At 33.7% G+C, this 23,213-nt stretch overlaps 1 protein-coding gene across 1 annotated transcript in view; it reads left to right on the top strand.

Annotated features, from left to right (window-relative positions):
- Nucleotides 1-23,213, top strand: part of LOC106471989 (tetraspanin-17-like) — a 58,500-nt gene that overhangs the window by 23,313 nt on the left and 11,974 nt on the right. The window contains exons 4-6 of the mRNA XM_022400602.1: nucleotides 2,487-2,654; nucleotides 4,109-4,246; nucleotides 5,742-5,789. Coding sequence (XP_022256310.1) covers nucleotides 2,487-2,654; nucleotides 4,109-4,246; nucleotides 5,742-5,789 — 354 coding nt within the window. The remainder of the gene's footprint in view (nucleotides 1-2,486; nucleotides 2,655-4,108; nucleotides 4,247-5,741; nucleotides 5,790-23,213) is intronic.

The raw sequence follows: 23,213 nt of genomic DNA, 5'->3' as shown, positions 1-23,213 counted from the left end.
TATTTATATCTCATTATTTACATGATTTGGGCGTTGCATTATTGAATGGTTTTTGTCTAACCCCCATGGCTATTATCCATGGCTCAGCTAGATTGTGAGAGAGGAGAGTGATTTCATTTCTTTTATGTTTATTTCTTTTTCAGGGACCCTCTCGTCATTTTCATTTGGATCCTATTCAATTGCTGGTGTTGCTTGGACATGTTTACTTCTTTCCAGATCTGCACTAGCTATCAATTGACTGATAAAGTTTCCTGGTAGCAACGAGCTCTGTTGAGATGGAGTGTTTCAGTTGGTCAGCAGTTATATACACTACTGGACCGCCACTCAATGACAATTATGAGTAATGCATAAGGGGATTTTGCCCATCCCTGCTGACCCCTGGATTGAATAAATTGTGATTAGTTTGCTAGGGAAAATGGTTCACCTACTGTACTTTATCTGAAGCATCATTCCTTGGGCCTTCCCAACATGATTTATCCCCCCCCCTTTTTTTTTTTCTAGTGGAGTGTGGGAGTCCTTACCACTTTCAGTTTCCAGTTGCTGGAGTGGTGAACAGAGGTTTGTTCTTTCTGGGTGATGTTTGAACTAATTATTCCACTGAAGGAGAAGAGGGCAAAGCTAAATGCCCTCCTACCTATAACCCTGGATGGTTTTTCCCAGGTGTATGACGGGAGAAGGACCAGCGTACATGAGAGCCTCCTTGTAATTCTGGTTCAATGATGACACTTAGCTATCTGGTTGAGTTGAGTGTGGCCCTTCTTTTTGACGATCCTGAAAGGGGTCCTTGACTCCTTGTAATTTCGCACATGGAACATCAATTCTTGTGCCATTGGTTGAACTTAGCTTGTTCCACATCTTTCTTGAAATTCTGGGGCAGGAGGTGTTGCTTTGCCTCTCAGGCTGGGGAGCTAGGATTTCTGTTTGTAATCCCAGGCCAGGTAATCTCTCTTTTTTTCATGTTGAGAAAGACAAGAAAGGTCCCATATTTCTGAGTTTGGTTTGTTGCATTTTATGCTTCTTCTGGTTGGGGTAAGGGTTTGTCCACCTTTCTGTTGCTTGCCTTCTCTTTGTAATTCTGGTGGCTTGACTTATAACATTTTGGAACTTTCAAGTTGGGTTCTATTAATACCACATTGCAGTCCTCATGCCCTAGCTACTATGCCTTGGATCTAGCTTTGGGTCCATAGCCCTATAATTCCATTGACAAGATGTGGGACCTCATTTGCCTGGTTAGAGCCTGGACAAATCCCATGAGTTGTGTACAATATTTCATCAAGTGTAGGGGAACTGTACATCAGCTGGCCGACTGACTGTGAATGGATGTGTCTGGTATTGTAGGAGTGGGCCAGTTTTGGTATAGTTGTCCCTAAATTCATGTTTTCTTCTCACGATGTTTGGAGTTTTGCCTTTGTGGTCGGTCGGCCATTACTGTCCAAGAATTAGATTTCATGTTGTCTGGGCAAAGAGTATATCTATTCCAGAAGTAGTGTGGATGCCACTAGTGTGCTATTTCTATATCTCATTTTTGCACACCTCTTTTCTACACAGATACTTTCTTTATGTATCTTGCCCTCACTGGCCTCTTCATCTTGTCAATTTGGGATTCCAGCTGTAGTATAAGAGGAGGTAAGTGTGTTTCAGACGTTAACATTGTCCATACCAAAAAATGTATTTCCAATAATACTTACCTCCTTTCACACTCTCCTGCCCTTCATTCTCATGATGGCTGGTGTTCAGGTCTGCTAATTTGGACAGTCAAAAAAGTAAATAGGAAGTAATAACAGGGAGCTCATATACGGATCTGGAATAGGGGCTGCATCGATGTAGGTGGAGAGAGTCACAAGATTTAACTTGCTATGGACAATATAGTGGGGTATAAACACTGGAGTAAGTGAGGTAGGATTCGTACCAATGCTTAGATGGGCAGAGAAGAGAAACTTTCATAAGGATAGAGCTACAGTGTAAGAGAAGGTAGTATTTATCAGAAATACATTTTTGGTAGAGGAAAATGTCCATGAATTACCACTTCACTTACTATTTGAAATTGACACTTTTAAAACGTTTCCTGAAATGCATCATAACTTTTTTTCAAGACTCAAGAGGAGCTAAAATATTTTTGAAATTGATAATGTATTATATTAGTAAATAGCATTGGTAATAAAGAATGAACTTTAGTGAAAATCATGGTGCGATGATCCTTTTTGCTTCAGATCAAAATTGTGCAACATAAGGTTTTAAGAAGTTATATCCTCCAAAAATATGCATATTTAAATTATATTATTGGGTATTTAATGATAAATTTTTAAAAGCATCACTTGAAGATGACAATTCATTTTTATTATTTTAATGTTATTTTTATTTTAAAAATCGTTTTGTTTTCATTAGCTTGTGTCATAATCTTAAGTATATATACTTAATTTTTGAAAATGTATGTCAAGACATTTAGTCAATGAAAAGTAATTATTTTCTGTGATATTTTCATGTAGTATGTAGCTGCACTGTCATTACTAGTTGTGGGTGAAGTTATTTTAGTTGGTCTGTCGTTTTTCTCTACAACCATCTTTCAACATCTTCCACATGATGAGATACGTCTAGAAAATGTGATGAACTATAAAGAAGGAAGTGAATTACTTGTGGACCAAGTTCAGAGGGAGGTAAGCCTTACCTAGTCCTTTAAGAAACATCGTGCTGTGTATTAAAATTGTACTATGTTAGTATTTAAGAAGTTCTGTTTTAAATACTAAATTTATTCATATTTGCATATAGTAATACATATATATACATTTTCCACAGTGCAACACAATTGCTAACTTGGGTTTTGTTCCCATCTTCTGCATTCTGTGCATGATGCACACATACACATGCAATAATTATTAAAGGAGTAAAACACATTAAAATTTACTTTAGGGAATGCAAACAAAATCTAATAAAGCACATTGTGTGTACCATATAGGTTGTGTGGTATTAGCCAATCAACTGAGCCTTACATATAATGGCTGGAGACGGCTTGAGTGGGTAATGAAGAAAAACTTTAATATAAGTTTAACATAAGAACAAATGTACCTTTGCTGTTATGTTAAACTTATATTAAAGTTTTTTTTCATTACCCACTCAAGCCGTCTCCAGCCATTATTAGTCTCAAAGTGGGTTCCTCGTCATCGAATTTGAGCCTTACTTAATGTGTAATAATGTGCATGATTTTGGTTCATTGTCTTGGTTCTTCATATGTACTGTATGCTATTATTTGCATCTGATTTGCAACACATTTTGAATTATCAAAAATGATATTGAATCATGGTTTCTGAAATTTCAGAGCTGCTTTATGAAGTGTTAATATTCTTATACAGAGGCAATGTGAGTATTTGTGTGGTGGATGAAAATCTGCTTGAAAGTGCAGAATTATGCATAAACACAAGGTCTGCATACACACACACACTTACATATATATATATAATGTATAATAATTTGTTTAAAAGTAACAACATTTAAATATAGTTCTTTTTTATTATTCTAAAACCACATTTCTTTCACAAAAGTATATTGACAAATATTTTTTTCTTCTTGTAATACATATTAGTGGTATTTCCATTGTTGAAAATTGATTGAAATATCCACTGTTTTTTGTTTAGCACATACATTATCAAAATTTTAGTGTAAACTAGTATGTAAGATATGACATGAAGTTTAGCCATAAAATGTATTTTTGTCTTTTCACAACTTCAGTGTACATTATAACTTTTATTGTTTATGTTAACTTTTTTTTCTAGGATCTTCCTCTCTGGAAGCAGTGTGTAATCTATGAAAACTTGTACATCTGTACAGTTATAATTACTTTAACTATTCTGTGCCAAAGTGTGGTTCTGATAAAGAATGTTGAATTACTGCTCTTGCAGATTACAACTCTAAGAAACTATACTGTGAATTTTCTTTTATTTGGAAACCACTTCATCATTATGCCTATGTAATATTGTTTGTTTTACCACCTTACCAACATTATTGACAAGATGCACTTGTTTTGTAAAGTGAATTTTAGTATTGTCTGCTGTATTTGTGTATATATGTGTTAGTACTTAATTTTATAATCATTCTTTTCTTTGTGTTTGTTTAGTTTCATTGCTGTGGTGTAACAGAAAATGGGTATTTAGATTGGACACTTAACCCTCTGTTCAATTGCTCTGATAAGAATCCAAGCCCCAGGCGATGTAGTGTGCCCTCATCTTGCTGTAAAGAGCCCTTCAGTCATCAAGTCAGTATAAAATATACACTAAGCCCTATTGTTACTTGTGGCCTTGCAGCTACAATAAAACAAAAGCTTTTTTTTTCAATGACAGTGAAAAATAAAATTTTATGGATATTACATTTGAATTTATTCTGTGGTTGTTGGATTTTTATTCTCAGTTACACAACTTTCTGATATTTTTGTGTGTGTGTGTGAACAAAAAGAAACTAAATATATAAATACATATATAATATATGTATATATGTAATAAACATTGCACTCTTTTTCATTTTCAAGCATGTGGTATCGACTTTTTGAACTACTGAGCTGTACATTTGTAGTATAAAACCATCCAATAACTTTGTATATACTGGATCTAAAATCTCCATTTCTACTACTTCCCTAATATTTTGGTTTTGTCAACATACTAAGAAAAATGTAATGAGGATAGGTGGCTGAATGAATTATATCATAGAAAATATTTTTAAAAGACATACAGCTTGTAACTTTGAAACAATATTGTATGTGTTAAAAAAAATCTGAACTGGTATCATTCTGTTTCCTTAATTTTTTTTTTTCAAAGCATGTACTGCTTATGATTGAAAGCTATAAATGTCACATGCATTTCTTTGTTTTAGTGAATTAGCAAGCTGTTATTTCTTTTGGTATGTAGCCCCCCCTCCCCCATCCTCTGGCTCAGAAGTAAGACTAAGACTTCTTATACTGTTAAAAGTTGGGTTTCAATACTGGTACAGCAGATATAGCCTATTATGTAGCTTTGTGCTTAATAACAAATTAAGAGACTAATAGTTATAATGATGTAACTTACAAAATGTTATTCTTTTTACTATGATAAAGGTAATTAATGTTTTCTTGTTATAGCAAAATTTCTAAGAGAACCAACTTAGTTTTTCTTTTCATCTTAAAGACACTTTTAAATAGGGATATCATAGTGATTAAAGTCTATTTATTTTTAACTGTAGGCAAGAAGATATGTAGTTCTCTTTTTGCCATGTTAATAGTAGACATATAATTTGTGAAGATATTGACTTGAAGTTTTAATACTCTCACACGTGTGAGGACATATTTGATACTAAACATCATGTACAGTGCATTTAAGGAAGTTGAGGAAGTTATTGATTGTCTGAAAGATCTGTAAACATTATGACACACATAAAAATTTCCTAGTATGTGATTTTAAAAAGTTGTTTGGTTTTTAATAAGAAGGGATAATTTTCCCCAGAGAGTGAGATGAAAAAACTATGTAATGTGAATAGTAAAAAAAAAGTTAGCTTTTTTTTTGAAAATATGATGAAATACTATCTTGCCTTATACTTTGTCCAGTAATGTAGGAACTAATAAAAGTTAGTTGTGTAAGTAAATTTGAAAGAATTTTAATATGTTTATTAGAAGATCTTGAAAAATAAGTAATTAAAAAATTAAGTCGTATGTCTTTGTCTGTGAGAATAAATTAGACATGCAATTCTCTTTCTAAATTTTAGTGTAATTTTGTGTATTTCAGACTGGGAAGTTGGAGAGAGACTGTGGAAATAGTGTTCTTAATGAGACAGTAAGTAAAAAATTAATTATAATTATGTACACTATTTTTTGTTTTTTGAGTTGCATGAAATTCATCATAGGATACACACTACCACAGATAAAGTTAATAATAGGTAAGCAAACAAAATGATTTATAAGCGTAAGTAAGAGTTTTATTTATGGTGGAACATAGTACATGTTTTGAAAGAAAATTGGTCTGTCTTCTTCAGATATAATCAGTACTAAGCAATACAAGGTTGTTATAAGATTACAAAGATAAAAGACACAAGGATTATATGTGATGGAAATGATGAAAGCAGGTGATAGGGTATAGATAAAAGTCAGGTTTGATCAAGTGTACGAGTGGTGAAAAGACTTTACTAAATATGGTTAATGTTGCTAGGGCCATTATCATGGTTTAGTGAAATTTGTTTGCTTTGATGATTTCTGTAGTTCCTAAACAATTTCTTTCTTTTTAAGTTTTCAGGTGGTGTATGAAAAAAATTTCACCCCAAAGTATTTTGTGATCTATTTCGATTTGATGATATGTTAAAACAGATATCTAAAATTCCCCTCTGTATCTTGGTGTCCTGTGCATCTTATTTCCAAGGAACATGACGTTTGTTCTATGTATTTCTTTCCACACTCGCATGGGGTACTATATATACTTTGTGTTTGTTTCTTTGGTAGGGATTCTTTTGGGTTAGGTAGTAATGTGTTAATTTTATATGAAGGTTTCAATACAGTTTTTACATCAATGCTCAAATTATTAAATAGGCTAGTAACTTCATTGGCAACTTCTGGCTTAAAAGGGAACAAAACAAATTTGCTGTTTGTTATTGATAGGTTAAAGATAGAGAGTTAACATATTTGTTATGGTTTTGAAGTTTAATACAGCTCTGTCTGCAATATTGGGGTTTAAACCTCTAGATAATGGTATATTCTTTAACACTCATCCTAGAGGCTTAGCCAAATCAGCCGATTTTGTAACCCCAAATTGACTTTTTTATTTTCCATACTATAACTTCTAATATGTTTTGTGTATCTTCACGAAATTTTGCAAGCTTTCAGTACGTGTTAAGAATCATTTGTAAATGAAAAAAATCAGAATTTTTAAATAACTTTTTTTCCCTAAAATTTCTCTGTTAATAATGGAATCAAAGTGTTGACTGCTCCAAATTCAAAGTGATTTTACGTTAAGATTAAAAATACTTTGCTTTATCTGAAAATTTTCAAATTTGATTTGCATAATCTCTAAAACTTCCTAAATAAATTTCAAATGTTTTTCAGTAAAACTTCATATTTTATCTGTTATTTTCTCTACCTTAACTATATAAGTTGGTCAATTTAACCAACCTTGTAACCACCAAAAAAAATAAATCTAAATAAAATTAAATCACTTTTTTCTTTTTCTTTCTAGAATGATTTCAAATTTAAACACAAAAATATGTTTGTTTATCCTAAATATAGCTATAAACTCATAACAGTATACATCCATTTCTACTTCAATGTTATTTTTTATTGCCTTTTGAGCCACGTGTAATTAATATTCCTACCAAAAAAAACTTTAACTTACTTTGTGTACATGCAACTCAAGCTACTCAATCAAATTACAGTAATTATGCTTTGTCTGAGTGATGACAAAATCATAATGAGTAATTTATGCTCAGTTTTGTACTTGTTGGAGGAGTGGTAAATAAATTAGAGAAGAGAGAATACCTAGAGAGCAAATGTCACAATTCTCAAACTAGGGAAAGTTGAGAATTTTTTTAAATATCACCTGATAAAATTAAGAACGAAACTTGTATTAAAATATGGATAATTAGCTACATTGTGATGCCATGTTTATTCATATACCATGATGATAAAGTACTTTAATTAAATTTTGAATGTAACTTAGTAAAACTTCATGACATGCTCAGAATATGATGTCCAGTTAAGTAGTTCAATTCAATTAGTAAGTCTTTTTGTTGTGGGTGCATAGTTGTATAGCATGATTTATGTAGGTGAAGTAGGAGGACATTTTCTGTGACAGGCAGTGATTAGATCTTATGTATGGCCATAGCAACATCAACTGGATTTGGCAAGGTCTGTTCACTGCTCATACACTTGATCAAACTTGACCTTTACCTATATTCTGTCACCTGCTGACATCATTTCAATCACATTTAATCCTTGTGCCTTTATTCATAAGCCCTGTATTGCCTAATACGTATCGTACCTGATGAAGACTAGCCAGTATTCTGTCGAAACGTAGTATGTTCCACCATCGATAAAACTCTTCCTTATAAATCAAAGTTTGACTACCTATTATTATATTAGCATAATGTGCTTCCTTACTCAAGTATGCTTAACATTTATATTGTAAAGTGGCATTATTGTGAGACAGTTACCAAGTTACAAATAGTAATTCTTTAAATTCAAAAATACGCAATCAGTATCAATAATGTACAAATTATGAGGAACTTTGCATGAGAATAAGGAACACAAACTCTAAAAATGGTAACATTACAGTTTTATAAAAATAAAGTAATCTCTTGTGTGGATTTATTTAGTGTGCTTCTATATGCTAACAATAATAATGGAACCTGGTCATCCAATGTTTTCTGACCTGACTCGCAGTATCATGACAACCCATCTAACAAGAATCTGTTGAATCTTTCTGCTACTCCATTATCTTGATGGTATACAGTTGTCTCTATTTTTACCTACACCTCATAACTTGTATGTTTCCTTTATTAATATTGAAATGAGACTTGTACTTTTATCAGTTAGTAAATGCTGTGGGAGTTTGATGAAACTACAATTTAGTATACAAATGCATTTGCTGTAGTTTCTACTTTATTATCTGGTAAACATATTGCCTTTGGAAATCTTATTGACTTATGGAAAAATGAAAATTGTGTGTTTGTTACCTAAACTTGATGTAGGTAGGGTTTATAAAATGTCCATAGCTTTAATTTGAAATGGTATGATTAAACTTGGCGTTTTCTATAGAGGAACATTCATTAAATATAGACTGGTCTAATGTTTCTGGAATTCAATACATGATTCATAAAAGTTTCATATTTTACCAAAAGAATCTTGTTGATACTACTATAATTTTTTCAAATGCTAGATATGTGACAAATGGCATACCATGGTAAGTACTCATTTTCTGTTTTTCTGTAGTACTACTATCTTGGCAAACTCGGCGTTTCCTCCACTTTCTGTTTTCTTCAGTACTACTACCTGTGGCAAACTCGGCGTTTCCTCCACTTTCTGTTTTCTGCAGTACTACTACCTGTGGCAAACTCGGCGTTTCCTCCACTTTCTGTTTTCTGCAGTACTACTACCTGTGTCAAACTCGGCGTTTCCTCCACTTTCTGTCTTCTGCAGTACTACTACCTGTGGCAAACTCGGTGTTTCCTCCACTTTCTGTTATCTGCAGTACTACTATCTGTGGCAAACTTGGCATTTCCTCCACTTTCTGTTTTTCTGTAGTACTACTATCTGTGGCAAACTTGGCATTTCCTCCACTTTAAAGTGGAGGAAATGCCGAGTTTGCCACAGATAGTAGTACTGCAGAAAACAGCTCTTTTTCTGTAGTACTACTATCTGTGGCAAACTCGGCGTTTCCTCCACTTTCTGTTTTTATGAACAACACATTAGAACCCAATGTATTATTAGATTCTTCTCCTTGTACAACTTATTTCTTAATGAATTTACTGCTACATTCTTGTGTTCATAATATAATAACATGATTTTGATAAATCCCAAACAACTACACAGTCATCTTCACTGTCTTTCTTTAGTTCTTAATTCTGTTGATTGCTTGTTTTGAATTGTCCAATGACTCTCCTAATCTAAACCTACTCAATGCATCTGCATTAGTGTTTCTACTTGCACTGTGCATGTTTTCGAAATCATTATCTTGTCATAGCAACAACTGCCTTGCTAACATAGATGATAGATATTTTAATGCCATTATTCACCATATGGTACATGCTCTGTAATGATAGTAAACTTCATACCATACAGATAACAGTGTAACATCTTGATACCATGCACTAGTGCTACACATTGTTTCTCTGATACAGTATCAAAAATTAATTCTTTACTGAAATCAGGGTAGCTGAGAATTAGTGCCACCAATAGTGAATCTCTTTTCAAATGCTTCCTGTCTATTATCAATTCACTGGAAACCTACATAATTCTTTGTCAGCTCTGTTAATGGCCTTACAAATGTTGGAAAATGTGAAGTGAATCTTCTGTAGAATTCTACAAATCCAAAAATTCTTTAATGTTTTTAACTGGGTAATTTTTTACATACCTCTACCTTTTTGAAGTGTGGTCTTACACTTTCTGCAGTTACCATATTACCTAAATAATCTACTTCCTTTCTTAAAAATTGACACTTGCATGGTTTTGATTTCAAGTTTCTTTTTTACAATCCATCAAACACATCCCTTAGTCTTTCTAAGTGTTCCTCAAAACTTGCTGCAAAAATGACTGTTGTCCAAATAGCAGAAGTATTCAGTCTTACAGCCTTGACAGTACTATGTCCATTATGCTCTGGAATGTTGATGGGGCATTACATAAACCAAAAGGCATTCAATTATATTGATATTTTACAAAACAGTATTACCTTCTCTTACCCAAAGCTATCTCAACCTTGATTTGCCCTCTAAGCATTGCTAATATTTTGAACAGCACACCAGTCTTTTATACCCCTTTATTTTGTGTCATTGCAGTAACAGGTGATGATAATGTGACTACCCTTCACCAATCATACTGCACTACCTATACTAGCACAGGTAGCTCCCTCTACCATTGCAGCACAATCCTTACTTTCTTGATTGGCACGAAAGTGTTTAGATGTGCTTAATTTGTTCTTCATGTGAGTCCCTTGTTCATGTAATTTCTTGCCAGTTTCAACTTAATGTTATGAGTTGATAGTTAATTTTATGTTTCATTCATGTTTGTTTTCGATCATTTCTTAAATTTTGTTTTGGAAGTCAAAGTTTACTTATGTATTTGAATACATAATGCCTTCAGTTCTGTCCCCCCCTCCCCATCCCTCGTCTTCTTTTCTGGTTTCCTTTCATCCTCCTCGGGATTGTGCCTTGTCCAGTCTTCTAGCAGAGTTGTTTCAAGACCTTCACAAAGGAGGTATTGGACAGGTGGTGCCAATTCTTCTGGAATTTTACTCCCATCTGTTTGTTGCCCACAAAAGGACAGAAGATTGGAGACTCATCGTCAATCTGTCCTGGCTGAATTCCTTTCTGGAAATACTCTGATTCACCATGGAGTTCTACCTCTCCCTTTGGTGGGTTTTTCCCCTGGTCTCTGGATGACCTAGTTTGATGGGACAGGTGCTTATTTTCATATTCCCATCACCCTAGAGTCATGTTATTATCTTTGGTTCATCCACATTCATTCATTCTAAGCACTACCATTTGGTCTTGTTTGGTCTTATTGTTTTCTGTTTTGCATGTCATTTTCACTTGTTGGGTCTTCAGATGCATCATTACATGGATGGCTGACTGCTTCCTTTTACCAGGACCAATCTGTCACTCACACCCGTTTCCTTCTTCAGAAGTCTGCTTGGGTGGGGTTTCTCATCAAGTTGGAGAAGTCTTTTCTAACCACCACACAATACCTTATTCATTTGGGGATTCTCTTCAATTCCCATCTCAGTTGGGCCCAGCCTTCTCCACTTTGGCTCCAAGATATTGAGTGTGTGGCTGCTCAGGAGCTATCTTCTCCTTCTTTTACTGCTCAAGAGGTTCTATATCTTTTGGGGATGTGGGCCTCTCTAGAAGCTCTCATTCCCTTTGGTCGAGTGCACGTGCACTCCTTGAGTGAATGCTTCTTGCTCAGTGGAACTTCTCCCACGATCCCTTGAACCATCCTGTCACCCTTCCCCCAGCGATCAGGAGAAACCTTGTATGGGGGCTTGACAGGGCTCTTACTACAGTGGAGGATCTGCTTCCTCCACCTCGTCCCAACTCTCATCTGTTCGCCAATGCTTCATTGGTGAGTTGGGGGGGGAGCTTCCCTTGACTCTCAGGAGATTTCAGGTCAGTGGTTTATCGAGGAAACTACTTTCCATATCAACCTCCTGGAACTTTTGGTGGTTCATCAAGCTCTCAATCATTTCCTCCCCTTCTTGCAGGGATGGGTGGTTATGGTTCATTCTGATAATTCCACTATCTTCAGCTCTATCACTAAACAAGGGGGAACCAAGTCCAGGTCTCTGTGTTTTTAAACACTTGACCTCCTGTATTGGGCCCACAACTACAACATAATCTTGGCATGTCATGTGCCTTGGATTATGAATTTGGTTGCAAACCACTTGTCCTTTCCCAGCCAAGCCCTTCCTACGGAGTGGTCCCTTCATCCTCAAGTTTTTTAGTGGGTGTGTTCTTGCCTTGGAACACCACATATTAATGCATTTGTCCTTACCTCCATCCAAGTCACTCCTCCAACTACCTCAATTGGACATGCTTCATCTTCACACATGGCTTTTGTCCAGTCCATCACCTCCACTCAGGGACTCTCCCATCATATAGCATCTTTGCTTACTCATACCATTTGACCTTCCTCTTTGTCTGTAATTAGAGATGTTGGTCTACCTTTAAAACTGTGGTCCAGTTGTTGTGCCATCCATCCTTTCTTTCTTTCTGTTGCTCATCTGTCCTAGTTCTATACCTCATTCTTTGATCAAGGTTTGTCTGTGTCTACTGTTTCAACTGTTGCCATGTCCAATACCTTCCATACTCCCATATTATTTTCCATTCCTTTCATCTAATTCATCCACCCCGTCCCTTTGTATTTCCAGATTGGGATCTCAATGTAGTGCTTCATGCCCTGGCTTGTTCTCCTATTGAACCCATTGCTACATGTTCTTTGTACCATGTTTCTCTTAAGACCTATTTCCTTCTCCTCCTAGCTTGTGGTCATCATTGTCCTGATATTTTTGCTATAAATGCTTCCTGCACCCTTTACCATTCCTCTTGTGTTCTCCTTTATCCCGATCATTCCTTACTTCCTGAAACATCCACTACTCATGAAAGAGGTTTAACCTTTTCTCCTATTTCCTTGCTTTCCATTTCCCATTAATACTCTCATTCTGTTCCAGATCGTCTTCTTTGTCCACTTCATTCTCTTCATTGTTATATGTCTCGTACTGACTCCTTTCATCGTTCCTGTTCTCGCTTCTTCATTCTATGAAATCCCTCTGTTTCCTGTAATCTTTCTCCTATTACCTTTACTGGCTTGGTTCGGAAACTCTTACGACTAGCTTATTCTGACTTGGTGGAAGGTTGATAGCTGTTCAGTGTTTCTTTGCATCAAATATGCCATTTAACCATGTCCTTAGCTGCTCAGATCTGCTGTCCTTTGGAGGAGATTATTCTAGCTGGTATGTGGAAAACTCTCAATACTTTCTTTGCACATTATTTTTTTGCATCACTTAAATGTGTCTTCCTTAGTCGGGTATCATCTTCCGCTTGAAGAGAATCTCCACGTATGTTCACCTTTGACTGGGGTAAGTTGACTTACTATATTACATCTTTTTTTTTTCTTTTATTTAGTTGCTTCACATTGTATTTCAGGATCCCACCTAATGGCAGGTATGCTGGATTTCCTATCTTAGCACTAACTCTGCATATTTTTTCTAATGCTCACTGTGGAGATTGGGTGTTTCTGTAAGACCATTGGCTGCTTATCTGGTTGTGTATGTGTATGTATATCTGTAAATCACTCATGGAGGTCATGAGTAAAGCAGATAGGGGTATTTGCCCATACCTACTGACCCATGATTCTTACAGTCAGTGTCTTTCTGCATTGCAAAATAGGAAATGCTAATGCCCATTCACTGTCTCCAGTGTGTCGTTCCTCCAGATCCTCGAATGCATATACCCCCCCTTCTTTCTTCTAGTGGAGCACGGGGCCCTTGCCACTTCCAATTCCCAGTCACTGGAGTGGTGGACAGTGGAAGTTTCCTCACGAGTGGGTTTGTACAGTAATTAAAATATACTCTGTGAGAAGATGCCTATCATTGTTGTGCTTTATACTGCCCAGATGGACCACACTTACATTACTCAATGCTAACACAAGGTGCTTACCCTGGATGTTTTTGCCTGGGCAGACTGCACTTGTTGTTCTATCAATATTTTTCATACAAGATATGAAAGCCACAATTCCACTGAATGTTTACTACCTGGATGGACTGCACTTGTCATACTACCACTTATCTCAAGGTGCATCCCACAGATGTTTTTGCCTGGGCAGACTACACTTGTTGATCTCTCATTATGTTACAATCACAATATACCACAATCTATCTTATGCAAGACACTTCCATTGGGTATTTTCTGCCGGGCGGACTGCACATACTCCATATTATCCAAGGTGCTTCTCCTGATGTTTTTTTTGTATGGGCAGACCACACTTGTTGATCTTATAAACTTATGCAAGACACTTTCCATTGTTGTTTGTGCCCATGAACCACACTTGGCATAATCTGTCATATCCCAAGGTGCTTCCCCCTAGATGTTTTCTGCCCTGGTGGACCGCACTTAGCCTATACATTTATGGTCCTTTAGCCATGTATTCTATTCAGTTCTGCCCTATGTCTCTTCCATTCGTCTGTACTGGACGAAGAGCAAAAGTAGTGCTTACCAAATTTCTTGTAGACACATAATAAATTGTGAATTATAGTTAACATTCCTTCTCCAATGGGTTAAGTCTATACACACTTAGTTAAGGTTAGGGTAAAGACATATATAATAATCATTTCTGAATCTAGAGGGCAGCAAAGCATCAGTAGTACAATATATTTATTCTTATGACCACAGATTACATTTGTATAAAACAAAAATGGGTAGGCTGAATTGTCGTTATCCAGTGTCTAATGAGAAATCAGTGGTATGAGAGTGAGGGAGTTTCTTGTCGTTATCCAGTGACTAACGAGAAATCAGTGGTATGAGAGTGAGGGAGTTTCTTGTCATTATCCAGTGACTAACGAGAAATCAGTGGTATGAGAGTGAGGGAGTTTCTTGTCGTTATCCAGTGACTAACGAGAAATCAGTGGTATGAGAGTGAGGGAGTTTCTTGTCGTTATCCAGTGTCTAATGAGAAATCAGTGGTATGAGAGTGAGGGAGTTTCTTGTCGTTATCCAGTGTCTAATGAGAAATCAGTGGTATGAGAGTGAGGGAGTTTCTTGTCGTTATCCAGTGACTAACGAGAAATCAGTGGTATGAGAGTGAGGGAGTTTCTTGTCGTTATCCAGTGACTAACGAGAAATCAGTAGTATGAGAGTGAGGGAGTTTCTTGTCGTTATCCAGTGACTAACGAGAAATCAGTGGTATGAGAGTGAGGGAGTTTCTTGTCATTATCCAGTGACTAACGAGAAATCAGTGGTATGAGAGTGAGGGAGTTTCTTGTCGTTATCCAGTGACTAACGAGAAATCAGTGGTATGAGAGTGAGGGAGTTTCTTGTCATTATTCAGTGACTAACGAGAAATCAATGGTATGAGAGTGAGGGAGTTTCAGTTAATTCTAATCCTGTTCCATATCACACAAACTCACTATGGTAATTGGTCCATTAAGGACTGAAATTCGTCTCTGATTGTGTTACATGTGTACATGCTCCAGTAACATCAAAGCTGCTTGTGTTTTGGATACAATTTCTAAAGGCCATTTGTTACATTTTTAATATATTTAGTCAGTAGTAACTTAAATTACTGTGCTTGGCTGACACACTAAGAATACAAACTGAAAATTTAGCATATAACTTTGATATATCTATTATTGTATATTTTTCATAATATCGCAACGCTATGAAAATAATCTATCCTACATCTCTGCTTGTTTTGTAATGTTTTTCAAGGTACTGTATTTCTGATATGTTTGTTGATCACAAAGTATATTTATATGTATTCAACCTTTATTTACCTTTGAATTTAAAAGAGACTGTGCTATTTGATGTCAGAGTTATCATCTACCCTACATTGTTAGTTTGCTAAAAACTATTATTACTTTCATTCTAGGGGAGTGAATGCTATTATTACAAAACTTAGGAAGTTTGAAAGTACCAATGATTTCATTCCCTATTATAAATAATTGCTAAGTAACCTAAGAATATTCACAAATGTTTTCACTTTCATGACATAAAGAAAAACATATTTACAGCAACTTATGTCCCACAGTAAATTCTGTTTATTAGATGTTTTTGAGAATGCTGCCATAAACATATTATGTGTTAGCAGTATTGTGTGCTACATGGTGATCTTGATTTTTATACATTTATCCTGTACCAGAAATAATACAAACTGTTTTCTTAAATAAATTCATGGATAAAATATTTTATTCAGATATACTTAGTCAAAACACCTTGCCTAGTATATATATGAAGTCCCCTGGTGGCTCAGAGGCAAGTATAAGGGCTTATAATGCTACAACTTGCATTTTGATATTCACAATGGGTCGAACACAGATAGCTCATTGTGTAGGTTTGTGCTTAACAACAAACAAAAAATAAATATGAAGCAAATTTTTAAAAATTGGACTTTCTGTTGTTGAAACAGACTGTGAAAAATAATACAAAAATCATAAAATGACAGAAAATATTGGAGTATTTGTATAATGTATAAATACGTTTGCTTGCCTTTTATTACTGTAAGATATGCGACTACTAATGCCATACAATGTAATTATGTCAATTATATGCTCGATGGAAATATCTGTATTATGTCATCTTAACAAAAGTTTACATTTGGCAGATAAATTGATCTTACAAACATACAATGGTGAGACTGTCCACTAATTTGGTGGCATTTATGTATGTAATATTAGTTTCTGAATTGTAGATTAATATTTACACATTTTGGAATTACTTTTCATTTAGAGATGATAAAGTAGCTATTATTATTTATTATAAGATATATTTTAGTCTCAATCATCTCGTATAATAACGTTGTATTGTATTGCCTTGTGATGTTGTTTCTAACTAGATTTTGTGACAAATGAATGAAAGATGTGGACTATATGTATTGAAACAATAAGATAATACAGCTTCTTTCTGAGTTTTCACATGAGGCTTCTGAGTAATTGTGACAATGCAAGGATTATGTCTCATTTTTTACTTTGTAACTGCTGTATACTTAACATCATATGTTCTTGAGAACACTGCCATAGACATGTGTGTTGGCAGTATGATGTATGTGCTACATGCTGTTATTGATTCCAAGTGAATTTGGAAGGTTTTGAGTATAGTTCACATGAGGTTTATGCAGTTTATATGTTTATGGCCCTTGGCCCATAGCTTGTGTGATTTGGATAACAGTTTTATATATGTATATGTGTGTGTGTATTTATATATGTATATGTGTGTGTGTGTATATATATATATATATATATATATATATATATATATATCCCCAATCTTGAAGTTTTTAGGAAGATTATTTTAACATCAGTGCAGGAAACTCCTGACCTACACATATATGGTTGGTCTTTAGTTTATTTTATAAGAATTTGGCCTTTAGTTCTTTCTATTGAAACAAGTACTGACAATATCAACTTTGTTTTTGACAAACATTGCTATCAATCTATTACAGTTATACTTTATTTTTTACAAGACTTTTGTGGCTTTGAATAAGTGGACAGTAAAGGCCTAATGGATTTTCAAACTGTTCTTAATCTGTTTAGATAGCTTGCCAAAACAGTTTACTAACATTATAAATGAAAGTGTTTTTCATGGCTTCATTATGGTTATTATGTATCATTATTAATTTGGTAATGTATAGTATTTTCTTGATTAATGTTGAAAACTCTCAATGTGGTTAAGTGTCTAAATCACACACACACACACACTTATAAAATGCAGCTAAAATGTGAAAACATTGTTTCTTTAGTGATGAACCTTAGTTTCCGTTTAGGTAGAACTGGTGCAACAAGTACAGTGAGTCAACTATCACCTAACTAGAAAGGTGATGTCACCCTTCTGTCTAATTATGGTATCCTAGTTTACTTTGAAGTCTGTCAATGATTTGAGATTTGAAAAATATATTTTCCAGTGACTAAATACAGTGGACCTAAACTTCTAAAATATGTATGTATTATATAGCATATTTTAGAAGTTTCAAACTTCTTTATACATGGGATACATGTTCAAGTGTGAGGAGTAGTACCTGTAGTTTCTATATAATTGTTGCAGATTTTACAGTTTGAGCTTCAGAATCACTGAAGATTTGTTCAAGTTTTGTTCGAGATGTGCTCACTATTTCACTAAGTTACATAATCCGAGGCAAATTACAGCTACAATGCCCATTTACTGACATATAGTATGTGAAGTAAGTGTGTTGACAAACAGTATGTTGTATCATGAAATTCTGATACCCTACTTTTCTAAACAGTCACATGTACTGACAAACACTTTAGTGACAATCAGTATAGAACAAAAATCCTAATAAAAATAACTTTTTGATACTAAAGTAAATACTGCCACTTACATAGGCATACTAACAATGCTAATACTGGTTTGTATACTAGAAATTTAGGCAAGTAACATTCGTCTTATTGCATATTATACAATTGTGAAATATACCAAGATCTCAAGTTTTTATAAGTAACAATTTATAATACTTTTTTTTTAATGTATGCCTGTCCTTTAGTTGCAAGTAATTTTATCTTTATGATAGTATACAAGTATTTGGTTTTGATATCTGAACATATGGATTTTGTAGGATCTCGAACATGAGAAATTGTATTGTCTGTTTATCTTTAAATTGACTTGTGAACCAGATGATATTTGAAGTTAAAATAAAACTCACCACAACCTCTTCTACATATATATATATATATATATATATATATATATAAAACACATGCTGATAATTGTAAAACAGAAATATATACATTATTGAAAATTCTAAGATCTTATAGTTACAGTTATATTATAGTTATAGCCACCTTCTGTAATTGGGCATTTCATAAAATTTCTAATTACAGCAAATAGTTATGACATATTATTTTGTGTTTTGTTTATGTTTAAAACATTTCCACTGAAACACAAATTTGAGTAATTTGTTGTAAAAAAATCTCATGTCAGTTTTGTGGATGTTTAGTTATTTTTGAACACATGCTAATAAAATTGTATAGTTATGAATTAAATAGTTATAAAGTGTTAAATGTATTTTTAGAAGTTATAATTTATTGCAGATTTGTTTGCGTAACTGTTTACAAATCTTTTTGTGTAATTCAGTTGTTGTGAATTGACGTCACATTAATCAAACCTTCTGTAATTTTCTTATTGCTTTAAGTGATTATTGTTACATCATAATGACCCGTAGCTTATAAAAAGTTCTATGTCTCTGTTGGGCAATATATATAAATGGTAAAGTACATATAAATATTTTTGATAAGAGAAGAACATTTAATTTTTCCATCCTTGGTCAGCCTACCCCTAATAGTGTGGTTCCTTGTATGATGCTGAAAAGTGTTAAGTCTCAATTAAAAAGATTTTTAATTGTTTGTAACAACAGCAGATTTTTTATGGATAATGTTATGTTATTCATAACTAAATTAGAAAATAATGGATATAAATACTGGCAAATAAAAAAGTTTTTTGCAAGTTTTTGTAATAAATTTCAAAATATTTTATTAGATAAATATTCAATGAGGAAAAACCTTTTTTGTCACTAGAGGTAGGTAGCTACCTTTATTCAGTATAGTTAGGACTGGAAAGACTAACTTCAAGTAGCTAGGCTTGTCTCATCTATCCCGTGCTTAAATAATGTGACAATATGAACTACAAGGTTAGTCTTGTAGTTCTCTTAAGATCTTTTTTTTTAATAAGTCATTTTCAGAAAAGGGTGGAGGTTGGGATTAACATGTAGTAGAATTATTAGGGTGGTATTTATTCTACTTTAAGGATTTTTTAGAACTTTCAAGGGTGGAGGATGGTAGGCATTATTTAGTTGAAATATATATTTTTTGGGTGGCTTAATTTTATTTTATTTCTACTTTTAACTTTATTACATCTTTTTAAGGGTAACTGCCTTCCCACAACTGGCTGCAGACAGTGAAAGGCAGTAAGAGTTGAGACGTTGTGGGTATAAGCACTCAACACTGTACCTTTATTGAATTTTCTATAACTGCTGACTGGTTTCTTATCTGCTTTTTGGATTTTGTCTGATAGATGGGATATCCCCAATGCTTTTGGGTGTTATTACCACAGGCAATCTCTGTAATAACTTTTGGATAATGACCAAAAAGTGCTAAGGTTTTTTGTTTTTTTAAATAGAGTTTTGAATTTATATTAAATTCATTATTGTTTTATAGTGCTGATCTTGATCGCATATTGACTATTAAAGTAATTGATATAATAGTTTTGAAGCTATACCTCTTATTATATATTTAAGTTAATTACGTTAGTGAAAGTAAAAGTGAAAAAAAAAGTTTCTGTGTGATTGAAAGCATATTGTAGTGATTTCTAAAGTGAGTTTCACAGCTTGTATTGTAAAAACAGGGATAGAGGATATTCTAAAGTAATTGAAAATGTCTGTGTGGACTTTGACGAAAAAGAGACAATTATTTAAAGCTCTGGACACAACTGTGATAACTAATAGTGTAACAAATTTTTGTACTTACTTTTGACTGGTTTTGAATATATTATTATAAAATAAGTGTATTGTGTGTTAACTGTTTATTGTTCAGATTTATTGCCAACAAGTCACAGATAACTACTGTAAAGAATCTGACACTATAATTTCACAGTTTCATGTCAGTTATCTGTGTAATGTAACATAGAAACAGTTACTTTATTTTCAATCTGAAAACTATACAAAACGATATATTAAGTATAAAGGAAGCAATCTAGTGATATGTAATATGATTGAAAATGTACAAATCACAAAAAAAGATAATTTAGCACCAGTATTCATATATTTCTTTAACATCTATAAGCATTCTTTTTTGACAAAACTGTCTTTTTTTTTTTTTTATCTTTGTTTTTCCCATATCTTCATATCATGCTTTTCACTTTTGAATTGGTCGTTTGATGTATTGTTGGTTTCATATTTTCACATTACTTGGAAGTCAGGAGGCCAGCCAGTTTTGGGAACATGTAATTTTTGGGAAATAGGAAACTTTTTGTGTCCAAAAAGTGACATCTCACAGTATTCTTTTAATGTGTGTGCCTTGAGATGTGCATGTAAGAAAGTCACAAAATTCATGTTATGTGCAACTGACCTTGAACTTGGAAACATAAGTGTTAGTTTTTGGGATTGAAGATCTGAGTTTGAAGTGGTAACTAAAGTACAAAAATGTTTCAAGTTTTTAGCTGTTACAAGTTTGTTATGTTCAGCTGTTTTTGACATTTCACTTCCAATATTCCATGTTTTCTTATTAGCCCACCTGATGATTCAGAAAAAAACTAAAAATCAATATTGACAAACTGTATCATTGAATTTGCACTCCCGTCTTCATGATTCTTTCCATTCTGAGTGTCCTTTGTTAAGAAAGCAGGAGAATGAAGTAATCTTCTTACTATATTTTACAAGAAGTAGTTTACTTCATTTTGCAAATGCATCCAAATTCTGACCTCATTTGCCTCTTTCCAAAATACATAACTCATTTGCAGTCTGACTGCAATTACTCTGTTCTAGCTTATTTAGCTCATTTTGTCTCCTCTGTTACTTATAATTTTATCAGAAATTCTTTACTATCTCTTTCAAACTCCTCATAATTTATGTCTGGTTGTAGGGGATGGTCCTCATAATACTTGTCCATTCCAATTTTTCCACCAGTGATGATGCTCTTTAGTGATGGCTCTGGATGACATATTGCATAAGCAAGGGCTGCAAAACTTGTTCCTCACACCTGGACATAATAGTATTATTGTACAGAAACAAATTACACCAGCACAACTTTACAGTACATTTCTTTACAAATGGCACTGGAACCAACCACCATCACTACATAAAGTAATAAATGGTGTGCCATTTCTATCTGTATCTCCTGCTTCTATCATTAGTATTTTGCTTCAAGATCCTTTATTATTTGAAACATTTGCTTTTCCCAAAAATGAAACAAACTCAAGATAAGTCTAGATATAATTTTCATGACAATGAAATATTGATGTTTATCACTTACTCTATATTTGTAGATTTGAACCTAGTAAAAGGTAATATTAGTTGATGAAAAAATCTGTATATATATAATATGAATAAGTGTAATGTGAAGTTATTATTTTTTTCATATATATATTATTTGCAGAGTGAAAGGAACTATAAAATTTCTGTATGCCCATTAACCCCATTAATATGTTTCTCAATTGCATCATATTTAAATATCATTTGAAATATTTACTGATTTTCTTCTCATGTGTTATGAAAGCAAGTGTTCAGACACGTGACCAGAACTCCTAAAACTAAGGAAACTATCCAAATGAGTATGCCCTGCACCACAGCTGACAATATTCAAAATTTAAGTCACTTGCATCTAATTTATATTTTTCTCATCCAAAATTTCTTCTGGCTCCAATCTTATTTTTACAATTTAAAAAAAAAATTACAAACAAATTTGAGTGTTGGTTTGAAACTTCTTGATTCTGATAAATTGTAGCCAGCCTTACACCTAATAAGAAATAAAATATGATTTCTTTATATTTGCATCAACAACAACTTATTTTGCAAAAGGAAAACAATCATAATATTCTTTATAAAACCTTACTCAATTTGTTTTCATAACATAGACTATTTATTTATAAAAATAATATCATATGAACTTTCAAACAACTTAATTTCTGTGATTAGATATTGTGTACCCATGATTATCTGCCCACAAAGTAAGTGAAGTCCAATATCATTGGTTGGATTAGGCTTTTCATCTTCCATGATGAAAAGTAACTCCTTGAGACTGCTTGAATTCAGCTCATTACTGCAAATAAAAAAAAGAACCATGCTATTTAGGAAGTAAAATTGATACAGAACAAAGTCTTGAATAAGATTTATCTTTTGTGTTTTGGAATTAACAGTTATCATATAAAAGCTAGTTATACATAACTTAAGTTAACTTTTAATGATGGCTGTATGCAACCTTTATTTAGGTTATTTTTGTTCTCTGCTTTCTTAGTTACTTTCTATCTTGCATATAAATACTGTGATTGTTATTTTTAGCTTTATTTGGTCAATTTTTAACCATGGATGTGCTTAAGCTAAACTGTGAATAGATTTCTCTATGTTGTCATATGACCAACACTGAACAGTATATTGGGATTGCATGATAGAATGAAAGTTCAAGGGAGACTGAATGAGGCTCTGTATTCTGGGGAGGACTAACTTATTTCCCAACTACACTAAAAGAATCAATTCAGACTGAATGAGGCTCTGTATTCTGGGGAGGACTAACTTATTTCCCAACTACACTAAAAGAATCAATTCAGACTGAATGAGGCTCTGTATT

Source organism: Limulus polyphemus, unplaced genomic scaffold, assembly GCF_000517525.1.
Source record: "Limulus polyphemus unplaced genomic scaffold, Limulus_polyphemus-2.1.2 Scaffold5008, whole genome shotgun sequence".
In the NCBI taxonomy this organism is placed as follows: domain Eukaryota; kingdom Metazoa; phylum Arthropoda; class Merostomata; order Xiphosura; family Limulidae; genus Limulus; species Limulus polyphemus.
Note: the sequence above shows the minus strand (reverse complement) of the source record. Positions and strands in the feature narration are given on the sequence as shown.